General features: G+C 51.2%; 5 protein-coding genes across 5 annotated transcripts; 4 read left to right on the top strand and 1 right to left on the bottom strand.

Moving 5' to 3' along the window:
• Positions 1–259: 259 nt before the first annotated feature.
• N7482_001098 (YeeE/YedE family protein) lies at positions 260–1,300 on the bottom strand (the record flags this gene model as incomplete). Its single annotated transcript, XM_056683223.1, has 2 exons — positions 260–946; positions 1,013–1,300. The coding sequence occupies 2 exons, from the start codon at positions 1,298–1,300 to the stop codon at positions 260–262; spliced, it is 975 nt and encodes a 324-aa protein (XP_056546829.1).
• Positions 1,301–2,133: 833 nt separating this feature from the next.
• N7482_001097 (FAD-dependent oxidoreductase) lies at positions 2,134–3,632 on the top strand (the record flags this gene model as incomplete). The annotated part of the gene is made up of 2 exons (XM_056683222.1): positions 2,134–2,392; positions 2,461–3,632. The coding sequence occupies 2 exons, from the start codon at positions 2,134–2,136 to the stop codon at positions 3,630–3,632; spliced, it is 1,431 nt and encodes a 476-aa protein (XP_056546828.1).
• A 290-nt stretch (positions 3,633–3,922) lies between these two features.
• N7482_001096 (uncharacterized protein) lies at positions 3,923–5,460 on the top strand (the record flags this gene model as incomplete). Its single annotated transcript, XM_056683221.1, has 2 exons — positions 3,923–4,552; positions 4,612–5,460. The coding sequence occupies 2 exons, from the start codon at positions 3,923–3,925 to the stop codon at positions 5,458–5,460; spliced, it is 1,479 nt and encodes a 492-aa protein (XP_056546827.1).
• Positions 5,461–6,927: 1,467 nt separating this feature from the next.
• N7482_001095 (uncharacterized protein) lies at positions 6,928–11,815 on the top strand (the record flags this gene model as incomplete). Its single annotated transcript, XM_056683220.1, has 3 exons — positions 6,928–7,266; positions 7,345–9,927; positions 9,998–11,815. 3 exons carry the CDS (start codon positions 6,928–6,930, stop codon positions 11,813–11,815), a joined length of 4,740 nt encoding a protein of 1,579 aa, XP_056546826.1.
• Positions 11,816–12,572: 757 nt separating this feature from the next.
• N7482_001094 (aspartate--tRNA ligase MSD1) lies at positions 12,573–14,672 on the top strand (the record flags this gene model as incomplete). Its single annotated transcript, XM_056683219.1, has 3 exons — positions 12,573–12,762; positions 12,834–13,992; positions 14,045–14,672. 3 exons carry the CDS (start codon positions 12,573–12,575, stop codon positions 14,670–14,672), a joined length of 1,977 nt encoding a protein of 658 aa, XP_056546825.1.
• Between the last annotated feature and the right edge of the window lie 157 nt (positions 14,673–14,829).

Raw genomic sequence — 14,829 nt, 5'->3', positions numbered from 1 at the left:
TCTTTCTATTCCGCTTGCATGCATGTTATATACCCAATCTATGCTTTCGCAAATTCCATTGATCCTGAACTCTGTCCTATATCTGTATGTTATTCTCTAGCGTCACGGAGTCATGCTAATGTGATGTATCACACAGTGAATGAAACTATCATCAGCTTTCTTTCGGACAAACCGCCTCTATGTGGGTCTATATTGTATATTTACAATGCATTTTCCTATGGATCCAAGTCCTCCACTCTCGTTAGCTCTCTAGAACAGGTTACCCAGCATATACCCGGTCATGGTCACAAGTCCCCATGTGGGTTGAAGAGCCGTGCGAAGAATTGCTGGACCTGGACATACTCCCCCTAAGACCCCAAGCAACGCCGAAAGCCACTGCACCAGCCACAAAACGCCAGTCGATATCGGCCACGGTGGCCGTAGGGATTCTCCATCCTTCAGCCAGAGTAGGCTTTGCACTTTCCTTCCCTTTCGCGGATTTCTGGCCCGGCTTTTGTGTCAAGAATGCTACCAACGATGGACCGATTCCGAAGAGAATGACCAGTGCCAACGACGGGTCCCACAGAGATGGATTGCTCAGGATGGCAAAGAACCGCAAAACCTTGGCAGGATCTGCCATTCCAGAGATCCAAAGACCTAGTCCGAACTCTAGCCCTGCTAGATAGGAAAAGACCGTTTTTGATTCCTCGCATCGGTGCAGCATTTTTGGGACAACAATGAAATTCGTGATTGCGGAAAGAAGCACTGAACCAGTCATAAAGACCAGCTCGGACGAGGAAGGATAGACTGGAGTGTAGCACGGGATGTGGTCACAAGACGGTATCCTAGACGCGACATTTGCTGTGATCACGGCAGTGGTGAAGAATAGAGCAGTCGCAATCAATGAACGCGGCGAGAGACGAGAGAGACCACAGAGCATATGGCCAGACGTGCAGCCGCGGCCATTCTAGAAGGTAGCAACATGCCAGTCAGCTTTTTCCGTCAATCGACCAGACTATACCATCTCCCATACCTTTGTTCCCCAACCTAATAGGAAGCCCACGCCTAGCGTTGCCGCCACGGAGGCCAAGGAATGTGGAGCAGCAGGGTAGTTCGGGATTAAGGATGGTGCTAGGAGGTACATGGGCAAGATGCTGGAGACGAGACCGGCAATGACGGGGATATTGTCGCGGTTTGGATTGAACATAGACCCGGATAGGAGTGAGGAGATGCCGAGTACAGCACCATTATGAATGAGCAGGCCCGAGGAGCCCTGGAAGAGCAACAGGGCGCCTAAGGAGGTGTGAACCGGCGTGAACATTCTGCTATCGTGAAGTTGAGTTCTGGGAGAGTAAACTTTATCGGTACGGCTAATTGATCTCATGAACACCACATGGCGGAACGGGGTATGCTCGGAGATAATCGTGAATAGATCGTGGATGACAGGGGCGGATGACAGGGGCGAACAAAGAAACGAGTACTCATGGAAAACGAAAAAATAGAATTCGCACTAGAGCCCCGCTAGAATCCCCGGGGATAATCAATTAGACTTCGCACATTCTGGCAACATTGCTATGGAATTGTCGGATTCGGGGACCATATCCGCTCGGTTTGGTCCCCGAACCCGAACTCCCGTCCCCGAAGTGGACCTTAGAGGAGTGTAGAGAGCGAGAGAGAAAAAGAGCTGTCAAACTGGCTGTGATTTGAATCTTGTACAAGACTAAATGCTGGTTTGTATCTTGGTAACCCATACGTTCCTGAAAGGTTGTGTTCCCGTCCAAGCCATCGGAAGTATGAGGTCGGATCCTGAAGTATACTGGGGTTGAGTGTACGGTTCAGTGGGGCGCGGGGCCGTAGGCAAATCCATTCAAGGCTGCTCTCTGCATCATAATCAATCATTGACTTCGAGTCGGGACTTGCTTTATGTTCGCGATGTCTAAAAATCTAAAATGAAATTCCGTGATCCTCTCAGTTGCATTCCTGGTAGGGGCGGGTTTGACCAAAGTCCAGGCGCCGCCCACCTCTTTATCCCTTCCTTTCTTCTAATCTTTGGAACTTCGCCACCTTTCAAGATTCCCCAACCCTTCTCGCCTAGGACTGGGATCCACCTCAGAAAACTTGGTCAACACCCTTGCGGCTGCGGATGCGCTCACAATGGGCAATACTCATAGCATCGCGGGACATGAGTGCTTCCTCGCGGCTGTCGGGCACAATCCAAGCCTCGTGGTCTTTCAGGGTGATGCTTTCTTTCAATTTCGGATGCCGCCGATCTACAATCTCGATCGCCCAGTGACTCCTATTGCTGTCACATTCCCGGAAACCTCAGAGCAGGTGGCCAAGATCGTTACGTGCGCTGCCAGTAACAACTATAAAGTGCAGGCCCGCAGTGGCGGCCACAGCTATGGAAACTATGGTATGTAACGCTTTTAATCTCATTTCAAACTGAGCTATAAATTGAGCCGATATGGTGTATCATGATAGGCCTCGGAGGTGCAGATGGTGCAGTGGTCGTCGACTTGAAGAAACTCCAAGACTTCTCAATCGACCCTGTAACCCATGTTGCGACAGTTGGATCGGGGACTTTACTTGGTGACCTTCACTCGCGTCTTTTGAATGCCGGTGGGAGAGCTGTGGCTCACGGTGCCTGTCTCGACGTCGGCACCGGCGGTCACTTTACGATTGGCGGCCTGGGTACCATGTCACGGGAATGGGGCATGGCCCTCGACCACATTCGAGAAGCAGAGGTTGTCCTGGCAAATGGAACGATCGTGCATGCAACCCACATTCAGAACCCAGATGTTCTATTTGCTATCCAAGGTGCTGCAGCGAGCTTCGGAATTGTCACCAAATTTAAGCTCCATACTCACCCTGCTCCTACGCAGGCTGTTCAATACTCCTATACTTTCAACATGGGGAGCACAGCAGAGAAAGCTCGGTTCTTCAAGGATTGGCAGAGGTTTATCTACGCCAAAAATCTCACGCGCCGAGTCTCGAGCGAACTCATGCTCTCGGAGATGGGAATCTTGCTTTCCGGCATGTTCTTCGGGTCGCACGATGAGTGGAAACAATTCGGTCTGGAAAAGCATTTTCCACCGACCGCTGGAGGGAACGTGGTGGTTTTGACCGATTGGCTGGGAATGATTGCGAGCAAATCCGAAGACCTTATTCGGCAAATTGTGGGCGGCATTCCGTGCTCGTTCTACTCCAAGTCGATGTCTTTCACGGATATGATATCCGATGCCGGCGTGGACTCATTCTTCAAATACCTTAATATCGCCACAAAAGGAACACCGGTATGGTTCATTATCTTCGACTTAGAAGCTGGCGCGACAAACGACGTTCCCATGAATGCCACCGCCTATGCTCATCGGGATGCCATTATGTGGATGCAATCTTACGCGGTAAACCTTCTTGGACCGATCTCCCAGACAACCAAAGGTTTTCTCAATGGAATCAACAGTGTGATCTCCGATACCCACCCGGGCGCGTCGTTTGGCGCCTATCCGGGATACGTGGATCCGTTGCTGCAACATGCGCAGGAAGCGTATTGGGGATCTAACCTTCCGAGGCTGCAACAAATAAAGGCGGCGATTGACCCAAAGGATGTTTTTCACAACCCCCAAAGTGTTCAAGTGACTCTCAAGCATTCTTAATGAGCGAGAGATAAGACACCTGCTGGGGATATCGCGAGTGGTTCGCAAGTTGGATGATGATGATGACAGCGATGTGCCTTGCAACATTATTGGTATCATGTTCTTTTTTTGAACATTCTAGTTCATAGCGACCTTAAAGTATTTTATACCCCCATAGCGTCTACAAGGATTGGGAAACTCCATACGATCTAATATAGTCCTTCTTTCCATATGTCTGGTGGTTAGTTCGATGCTTCATTAATATTACTAAGCTCTCTTGCGTAAGGAGGCAGGTTCCGCACCCGAACCAAATGAGCTCGGCATTTATCAGCCATCGTCAACTTATCTCTCAACATGATCCTAGTTCAACGAATCAGAAGGAAGCTAGTGTGAGACTCTATCAGCCACCCATCGCTTGCATTTCCAACTGGGCACAGAGGCTGTTCAGCATGAAACGCTCGGGCAAGTCAGACCGCCAGGAGCTTGAATCCAAGGCACGGCCTCAAAGAGCACAGACATCGGTGCTTCTGTCAAGCTTAAAAGCACCGATTTCTCCACCACAGAGGAAAAGAACCATCCACCGAGAAGAAGAGACTAGCCTCGCTTCGATTGAAGCGGGCGAGGTTCAGATCACAGATCACCTAGGGACCTTTGCAACCAAGCTCAGCCAATACACTCAATCCTCAAGTGGTTCGCAGCCACCGCGCATTACGATCGACGAATATGCTGATCTGTATCGCCGCAACTCTCATCCCACAGGACGCCATTTTGTCATTCACCAACATGATCATCCAATCGCTGGACCACACTATGATCTTCGACTACAGTTCTCCGAGACCAGCTCGGTGAGTTGGGCTATCATGTACGGCCTGCCAGGAGATCCGAACAGTGAAAAGGCGAATATTCGGAATGCAGTCGAGACTCGTATTCACTGTCTTTGGGTATCATCAATCACCCCAGTGTTAGCTATGCCAGTGTTTAATTATTGATACGAGTATAGAATCATCTCATTGAAACGGCGTCCTGCAAGACGGGAAGCTTGATCATCTGGGACACTGGAGAATACGAAGTGCTGCCTTATAAAGAGAAACAATCACTGCCACAGACCGATGATTCTCTATCAGATATCTCTGATGACATCTCCGATGACATCTCAGATAGTGTGAAACTTCAAGAGTCATTTAAAAACGTAGGCTCAAATGGGACTCTTCCCCCCCCACCCAACCAAATGCTGGAATTCAAATTTGCTAATGTGAAGAAACAGCGCAAAATTCGCATCCGGTTACATGGAGCCCGCCTGCCGGCGGGCTATACCCTCACCTTGCGCAGGGCCAAATCTGAACCTACTGACTATACCCCTCCATCAAAGAAAGGGCCAAAACGCCAGAGGCGCGGTCGACAATCAACTACAGCACGGTTACCATCCACCTCCAGTTCCGAGTCTCTATCCCCTCCGCCAGCATCTCCAGCACGGGAATCAACAAATCGTGTCGACCAGGCAAATCATTCGGACGAGGACGTCGACCTTCAGATCCAAAAACACAACGCGTATCCCGGATCTTCAAATACCATAGGCTCTGTTCACCAACGGAAATGGTGGTTGAGCCTTGATCATGGGGGCTCGGGCTTTGAACCCAGGACGGTGTTCAAGGAAGACAAAAAGTCCAGTAAAGTCTGGGTTCGGAAGTCCAGGAAAGATTCACAACTGGGAGGGTTCGAACCGTTCTACGTGCGTGGACCCGAGTTTGAGCGCAGTGTAGTTACTGGTCGCCTTGGACAAGACGTGCTTGATGATGAAAAGGTGCAAGGATTCATACCTCGCAAGGGATGGAGACCGGTTTTGCGCTAAAGCTGTGCTGGGGGCATAGAGCCATGTCCGGACAGCTCGAAGTCGGCGCACTTATGTATGTCAGTAGATCCACCATGTTTGAAGGTCGCTAGGCTTCATGTCAACTTATTGATTCACATCAAATGTTTGGTTGATTCACATCAAAAGTGTAAGGAGTAGCTATTCTCAGATCGTTAGTAGTCTAGAAGAACATATGTCAGAACAAGAAATAGCCGTATAGACTAAGAATGTCGCCCATGGAGCATTTTTGGTCTAGCGGTATTATGCCCCAGGTTTTGCGCGACAACATATTGTGGAAGGAAGCTTACGGAGAGCTTCCACCTACGCATTTGAAACCAAAAATTATCGAATCCTAAATGGGTCCCAGCGGTTGAGCAGTCGTCGAATGCTGAGATGTGGCGCGCCCAAGGAGGAAGGAGGAAAACCGGAGGTGACCGTAGTCACTGATATTGTACTCAGTACGTAAACACGTTATCGATCGGCCTGGAAAACGGGGCCAACCGAGTCAACAAATAAACGACAAACGCCTCAAGAACCAGACTTGATTTCTATTTTTCTCGATATCCTAACTCTCCATTTGTTCCAAGGCCTCAGTTCAACACCGTTCTATGGCTTTCGTGCTTCCTACCGACTCTGTATAATGCATTGTTCCTTGATCTGACTCACCAGCCCACGCCCCCCTCTCAAGCTTTCTCGTCCCACTCCACCCCAGCCACTAGGGAGTAAGGAGCACGAGGCTGGCCCGATCATTCCTGACCTATGGGCGCCACACGAGCAATGGTTTCCGCCATTTCCCCACCCATCTGCTACCTAGCGATTACCTACCGCTTCCCAGAAACAGTGCCCGCCTCCCGGGAACCGTTTGCGATAAGGCGCTCGGCCATGCAACCCGTTGGAGATGTGAGTCACCTTAACTCCTCCCGCCTGTGAATAGCACTGCCCGAGTGCTCTACACCGGTTCTTTGAGCGCCTCCCGAAACTCAGACCGCCGGATACTGCACGCCCACAAGGGGTGCGCGCGCAGAGATGGGAGTATACCCAGGACCGGATTTAAGTATTATCATCCAGTGTTCGGGACTCACTTTGTCGCGAAGCAATGAAAAACAGGCCCACGGTGCATCTATCCAAGTTATCGCAATACGAGCTTGTGAATTCGGGATGCTTACTCCGTACACCCTTCTCCATTCCCAGTGGATTGGCAACCCGGCAGTCCCGAACAGGGGCTAAAACCTTCCCCACCCCGCGCGTGGATGTCACCGTGCACAGTGCGCTAAACAGTACATGCAAGTTAGTTAGATGACCCGCTATGAGTAAGATTAAAAGTCCTTTCTCACTGGGACTAGGACGATGACTACCCAACAAGGATCGCGATAAGATGGACGCTTGTAATATGCCCTGCATGTCCACCCCTTTTCTTACTCTTTCCTCTCTCTTCCAACAACTCCCCTTCGCGCAGTGATATGAGGAATGTCCTCTAACGTGCAGGTTGCGTCTCTGGTGGCGGGCTCGATCGCCGTCTTACTCGCGGGCCTGGATAGCATCCCTGCCATCAAGAGTATCGCCGATCGGATCGCGTGCACATCGCCCCAGCAAGATGAAGCAGACTTAGCGAAGACTGCCTATCGCGATGAGGATGGTGAAGCGACTGAGGAGTCTCTTCACGCGTTCTCAGATAAATGGCAACGGGTCGCGATTGCGCTTTTCTCCGGCAGTGGAGTACTTGTCACATTGGCTCTGGCCGTTCTTACAACGTTGAAATACAACACAGACTACACTATTCTGGCCTGGCTGCAATTTGGAATCTGGGTATGTACTCTAGAACACAAAATGGCACAAACACTCCCGATTTATTACAGGTTTGATTAACGCGAACTTCTATTTCAGGTCTTTCTTTCTGTTCAAGCCATCGCGTTCTTCACTGAGCCAAGACCAACGAGGCGATTCGTGCTGGGCCAGTTTGCGTTTGGTGGCAGTCTAACTGCCCTTGCAATCGCCGGCATTCAAATTCGCCTGGCATGGAATAACCAGAGTATTCTGCTTCGGGAGAAACTATGGATTGGCTTGATCATCGTTCAGCTTGCTAGTGCGCTACTGCGCGCATTGTTCAGCATTCTTCTACCGCGCCGGCCTGACGTTTTCTACAACGGTCAAGTTGTTGATAGAGAGCTCACAGTATCTGCTTTTGGCCGTTTCACGTTTTCCTGGGCCCAAAATATTCTCAACTATGCCGTCAAGAACCGGACACTGGCCCTGGGCGACCTACCCAAGCTTCGGTCGGTAAAACGTGCAGAACACCTTAGAACACACTTTGAACGTGCCAAAGGCTCACGCACGATTTGGAAAGCCCTCATCTTTGCACACTGGGACACTCTTTTATTTCAGCTTTTCCTGACTGTGGTGACTAGTACCCTGAGCTTCGGACCCCAGGTGGCTCTCTTTAAGATTCTAAGCTCGCTGGAGACTCGCGGGACGGATTCCTTCAATCCGCTCCAAACTTTGTTCTGGGTTCTCGCACTAGGAGGGTTGATGTTACTGCACTCGACTATTGAGGCTTGGTTATTCTGGGTTGTCTGCTCTAAGCTCTTTGTCCCGATCTACGCGGAGCTCTCAGCCGCCGTTTTCGCCAAGTCAATGCGCCGAAAGGATGCCAAGCAAACCGAAAAGTCCAAAAACAAGGATGATCCAAACGCCTCCATGAAGGCCTTGCTGCAGGAACAAGCCGAGGAGGAGGAAGATGACGAGGCCTCGATCAAGAAAAGCCGACAGAGTATTATTAACCTAGCAGCCGTGGATGCCAGACGTATCTCTGACTTTACGTCCTACGCATATCTGATCCCGTTCGCCAGTCTGAAGATTATCATCGGCTGCAGCTTCTTGGTCAAAATTCTCGGCTGGCGCAGTGCTTTGGCTGGAATTGCTGTATCTCTGCTTGTCACTCCACTGAATATCTTCGCCGCCAAGAAGTACACCGGTGCACAGGACAAACTCATGAAGCTCAGAGATCAGAAAATGGCCATCGTTACTGAGGTGCTTCAAGGCATTCGTCAGGTCAAGTTCTCAGCTTTGGAGGAACAGTGGCAGAAGAAGATCGGACAGGCGCGAGAGGCAGAGCTTGGGGCCTTGTGGATCTCATTCCTCTATGATGTCGTCCTGATGGCAATCTGGATTCTCGGTCCCATCGGTCTTGCCGCAATCTCGTTGACTGTCTACGCTCTGATTCATGGTGGGCTATCTGCATCCGTTGCCTTCACTGCCATGGCTGTTTTCGGTGCCCTGGAGATGTCTCTGGCTGTGCTGCCTGAGATCATTTCCAATGGCCTGGAGGCGAAGGTCAGCGCGGACCGTATTGATATTTACATGCGATCAGCTGAGAAGATCGTGAACACTGTGCCTTCGGATACCATTGCTTTTGAGGAGGCTTCTGTGGCATGGCCAGCAGAGAAGGAAGAAGGCGAAGAAGATGACGAAGATCGCTTTCTTCTTCGTGAGATGAATCTCGTCTTCCCCAGCAAGGGTCTCAGCGTCATTTCTGGTCGAACTGGGTCTGGAAAGAGTCTGCTTCTCGCGTCGATTCTGGGTGAATGTGATGTTCTCGAAGGAACCGTGAAAGTGCCCGTCCCACCTCCTACTAAGGATCGCTTCGACCATCTCGCAACGAGCGCAAACTGGACTATTGATTCAGCGATTGCATATGTTGCCCAGGTCCCTTGGATTGAGAACGCCACCATCAAAGCAAATATCCTGTTCGGGCTTCCTTACAACGAAGACCGTTATCGGAAGACCCTCTTCGCCTGTGCCTTGGAGAAGGATTTGGAGATGATGCCCGATGGCGAACTAACCGATATCGGTGCGAATGGTGTCAACCTGAGTGGTGGACAGCGTTGGCGAGTGTCGTTTGCCCGTGCATTGTATTCCAGGGCAGGCATACTCGTTATGGATGATATTTTCAGCGCCTTGGATGCGCACACTGGCCGCCACGTCTACGAACATGCTTTGACGGGGGAGCTTGGTCAAGGGCGAACTCGTGTACTGGTCACTCACCATGTTGCGTTGTGTCTTCCCAAAACCGACTACTCGGTGCTTTTGGAAAACGGGCGCGTCAAGTACGCAGGTACTATTGATGATCTTCGGAAAGAGAAGCACTTGGATGATATTCTCCGGGAAGAGCATGAAGCGACAGAGGAGGACCAGAATGCCCTCAACGAGGAATTGGCCGGAGTTGCTCCTGAGGAGACCAATCTCCAGAAGATCATCTCCAATACACCGCATCAGCAGCCAAGCACCTCACATGATGACACAGCAACGAAGCGAGCATCACCAAAGAAGTTTATTGAGGATGAGCAGCGAGAAGTTGGCTCGATCCATCTTTCTGTTTACAGAACTTATTTTTCGATGGGTGGCCATGCTATTCTCTGGCTTATTACGATAATGGTGTATCTCAGCTATTCTAGCCTGATGGTTGGACGTGTAAGTCTCAAGATCATCTCCAATTATCCCTGCCTTGAGAGTGCATTGCTAATGACTGGTGACACAACAGGCTTGGTGGATCAATGTCTGGTCCAGCGCATCATCCAACACCGAGGCCTATCCCGAACACTTCCAGGCCCTGCTGCAACATACAATGTCGCGAACAAATTCAGCCACACATGATAACAACCTACAGTGGTACCTCGGCGTTTATATTGGCATCTCCGTTCTTGCCTGTATACTCGGTACAGCCCGGTTCTACTTCATTCTTTCTGCAAGCGTGCGCGCATCGAGAAATCTCTTCGACCGGCTCACGTACGCGATATTACGTGCACCATTGCGCTGGCTGGATACTGTTCCTCTGGGGCGTATTCTTAATCGTTTCACATCTGACTTCCATATGATCGATTCGCGACTCGGTTATGAGCTCGGCTTTTTCTGCTCCCAGATATTGGAAATGTGCGGCATTCTGGTTGCCGGAGTACTTGTCTCGCCACTAGTCATCCTTTTCGCGTCTATCCTTTTCGTGATTTGCATGAAGCTTTCCATGACTTACTTAGCCGGTGCTCGGGAAATCAAACGTCTTGAGAGTACTGCGAAGAGTCCGGTGTTCGAACAGTTTGGCTCTAGCTTAGCTGGTTTGATCACTATTCGCGCGTTCACCAAGAGCGAGACTTTCATCGAAGTCATCTATAGCAAGATCGATGCTCACGCCCAAGCATGGTGGACTATGTGGCTGTTCAACCGTTGGCTAGGCATTCGCATGAATGTTGTCGGCGCGGTCTTTTCAACTCTCACGGCTGCGCTCGTGGTTTCTCTGCCCGGTATCTCAGCTTCGCTTGCTGGCTTTGCCCTAAGCTTTACACTGCAGTGCAATAGTGCGATTGCCTTTGCTCTGCGACAATATGCCAATATCGAGCTCAACATGAATGCTACCGAGCGCGTCATCGAGTATTCCAAGATTGAGCTCGAGAACCAGGGCGGTGCCCATGCACCCGCTGCTTGGCCTACAGAGGGTCGCTTGGAGGTCAAGGACCTTGTGGTGGGCTACGCACCAGATATGCCCCCCGTTCTCAAAGGACTCACTTTCACAATCGAGAAGAACCAGCGAGTAGGTGTCGTTGGTCGTACCGGTGCGGGCAAGTCATCGTTGACTCTTGCCCTCTTCCGGTTTCTGGAAGCCCGCCAGGGCCAGATTCTTATTGATGGGCTCGACGTGTCGAAGATCACTTTGCACGATCTCCGTAGCCGCCTTGCAATCATTCCGCAAGATCCTGTGCTCTTCTCTGGTACAGTGCGGTCTAACCTCGACCCCTTCGACGAGTACAGTGACACGGAGCTGCAGGATGCCTTGGCCCGCGTGCGCCTCATCTCTTCATCAGTCGAGGATGACGAAGCAACATTGACATCCCAAGCTGGGACTCCACGGCAGTCCAGCACCACCGGTGCAACCACACCCGACACTGCGACAGCACAGCAAGCCAACACAAACATGTTTACATCTCTGTCTGCGTCCATTTCCGAGGGCGGTCTCAATTTATCCCAGGGTCAACGGCAGCTCCTCTGCCTCGCCCGTGCCATCGTATCAAGACCCAAGATCATGGTCCTGGACGAGGCCACCTCGGCCGTGGACATGGAGACCGATGCGCTGATCCAGCAGTCTATCCGTGCGGAATTCGGTCGCGACGCGACGACTCTGCTTGTGATTGCCCACCGGCTCAGTACTATTGCAGATTTCGATCGTATCCTCGTTATGGATGCGGGCAAGGCTGTTGAGTTCGGACCTCCCAAGGATCTGATGGGAATTGAGAACGGTGTGTTCAAGAGCTTGGTGGATAACAGCGGAGAGAAGGCCGTTCTGGAGAAAATGATTTTTGGAGAGAATTAAAAGATTTAGGTTTTGCGAGTTTTGCATTTTTCGTTGTTAGGGTTTTATAAAAGATATACAGACTGTGAATACACTATCTCGGGATACTGCGAGGAGGGCAGATTGGATCAGAAAGTTCCATGTGAACCGACATAATTGAGATTGAAATCAATATTGATATTCGTTTATCTGAGTTCTATGATAATTCTGCATTGAGAAAGAGAGGGGTGCGTGTCATCAAGGCTTTGCTTCGCAGTGGGGAGTCGAGCCATGCTGCAGACAATTGACACCGCCATTCCACGACCCAACTCTCATCCTCATATTATATTGTTATATTGTAACACCCACGGCCCAGCCAGTGGGAAACACCTTCAAGTTGAAAAATGGGTCAGAGATGCCTTCATCGCGTCCGTAAATTAACAAGGTGGGTGTGCCGAACGCATAGATCACTCTCCCTCCATCCCGAGTCAAGCAGCCCTTGAGCCCTCAGAGAGGGAGAGCCGCAAGTCTCAGGGAGGAGAAATTATTGTCATATAGAACACACTAGGCTTTCATCATCTGAAGAACAGTTAGTTTGCATGTCCTTGAGGGTCGAGATCTCTGGTGCAGAGCAGATAGACTCACGAGTATAAAACTTGGAAGGATGAAGAAAGAAAGAAAAAAAAATGCGGCAAGATTCGCGCTAATAAAAGGACTGCGCTAGTCTCGTTTTGGCGGGCGGAGGCCGGTGCTTTTTTGAGTCGCGCGACCGGCCCAGCTTGAGACTCGCTCGCCAGTCATGATACGCATACCAGGCGTGCAGCTGCCTTTGTGGCTTCGCTCGAGCTTTGCGAGCTCTAGATCGCCATCTGCTAGACCATGGCAGCCACAAGCCTTTGTGACCAGGCATTTCCATCGCCCCGCATACCTCCGTGAGCAGGGCAGTCCGGCCAAGCTTCCTAGCTTTCTCGAGGCATACAAAAAGGCCGGTACGTCAAGTGAACGTCTGTTCAATGCAGTAAACGAAATCAATTGTTAATATGGGTTGCTATTTACGCAGTGGAATTCCCTCCTGCCACTCATGACTTCGAAAGCTTCCTCACACAGGCCGAACCCAATGCCGACGTCGTCCTGCATGGCTACCTTGGTCAGCGTGCAGACCTTTCCAAGAAGCTGTCCTTCGTGCGCCTTATAGATCCAACCATGAAGTACAGTTTACAGGTCGTTAGCTTCGCCAAGAATGAAGCCTTCGAGAAACTCAAGACCATCAACGCCAACAGCCCCGTCGCCGTACGAGGCACCGTGCAGCAAAAGAAGAAGAAGGCCTCAGAGGCCGCGGGCAAACCTGAGGATTCCTGGGAGCTGGCATTGGAAGATATTCACCTTCTGAATGATTTCCCCAAGGACATCATTATGACACCTGAGACGGTGTTTGCACCAGAGCAGCGGTATCTGCAGCTTCGGTCCGATGCTGAGTTGCGCGAGGCGCTGAGGTTCCGGGCGGAGGTGCGGAATGCCTGCAAAAAGGAATTGGAGGAGAGCAATCAGCCAGGTTTCGTGGAAATCGAGACCCCGTTGCTGTTTAAATCGACGCCGGAAGGTGCACGCGAATTCTTGGTTCCAACTCGTCGACCGGGACTGGCGTATGCCTTGCCTCAAAGCCCGCAGCAGTACAAGCAGATTTTGATGGCTAGTGGGCTGCCACGGTACTACCAATTCGCACGTTGCTTCCGGGATGAAGATCTTCGGGCAGATCGCCAGCCGGAGTTCACGCAGCTGGATCTGGAGATGTCCTTCGCTACTGGTGATGATGTGATGCGCACCGTTGAGGGAGTCATCCGCAGGCTGTGGTCCACGTTGATGAAGGACCCGGCGCCTGAGGGCCCCTTCCGCCGTGTCTCGTATCAAGACGTCATGTCCAAGTACGGCTCCGATAAGCCAGACACTAGATTCGGTATGGAGATCATGCGGCTTGATCATGTACTGCCAGTCGACCTGGTCATGAAGATCTCGCCGCTCACGGATCCCATCGTCGAGGCTTTCAAGCTTGAAAGTGCCGACAATGATCCGGCGGAGACGCTCAAGTTCATCACAGAATTCCTCGACTCGCCTGCCGGTGCCTCATTCAATAATAATGCCGATGGCGGCCCGGGTGTGTTCGTGTTCAATGGCAAACGGCCTCTTAGTGGTCTGCAACCCTTTGGCTTTGAGGCTGCTGAGCAAGTTGAACAGCTCCTTGAGCCGGATCACGGCGATTTGATCATCCTTCAGGCTCGCCCTCGTGCACCCTTCTCGGGTGGCTCGACGCCAATTGGCGATCTTCGCCGGGCTCTACACTCCCATGCCGTCTCAACTGGCTTCAAGGATTCCCCCTACTGGCTTTGACTTCATGTGGGTCGTCGACTTCCCACTATTCTCGCCATCTTCCGAGTCAGAGCCCGGCCAGGGAGGTGCTGCAGGCTTCTCCTCCACCCATCACCCTTTCACAGCACCTAAGACCGCCGCCGACGTGGAACTCCTCCTCACCGATCCTATGAAAGTCGTGGCCGACCATTATGATCTCGTCGTAAATGGAGTCGAGCTCGGCGGCGGTAGCCGTCGTATTCATGACGCGGCTGTGCAGGAATTCATCTTCCGTGACATTCTGAGAATGCCAGCCGAGCGCCTGCATGACTTCTCACATCTTCTTGACGCCCTCCGCGCGGGCTGTCCGCCGCACGCGGGTCTTGCATTGGGCTTTGATCGTCTTGTTGCTGTCATGTTGGGCAAGGAGTCGGTGCGAGATGTAATTGCGTTCCCAAAGACTGGGAAGGGAGGTGATGATGCTATGGTGCGCGCGCCGAGTCCTATGACTGAAGCGGCATTGCAAACGTATCATCTGCAGCTGCGGAAGGCATAGTAGTCTCCAGCAGGTGGAAATTTTGTACTATAGCACATGTATACCTTAGATTAAGATACCCGGTCACAATCTCCTATCATTATAAATTGGCAGATGACGAAAGCAGTATTTATATTTTCTCTTAAATGCTCTCGACGAGCCCTGTTCACTGTGTTTG

The sequence above is a fragment of the Penicillium canariense genome (genome assembly GCF_028826845.1).
Source record: "Penicillium canariense strain IBT 26290 chromosome Unknown utg000001l_segment0_segment0, whole genome shotgun sequence".
NCBI lineage: Eukaryota > Fungi > Ascomycota > Eurotiomycetes > Eurotiales > Aspergillaceae > Penicillium > Penicillium canariense.
Note: the sequence above shows the minus strand (reverse complement) of the source record. Positions and strands in the feature narration are given on the sequence as shown.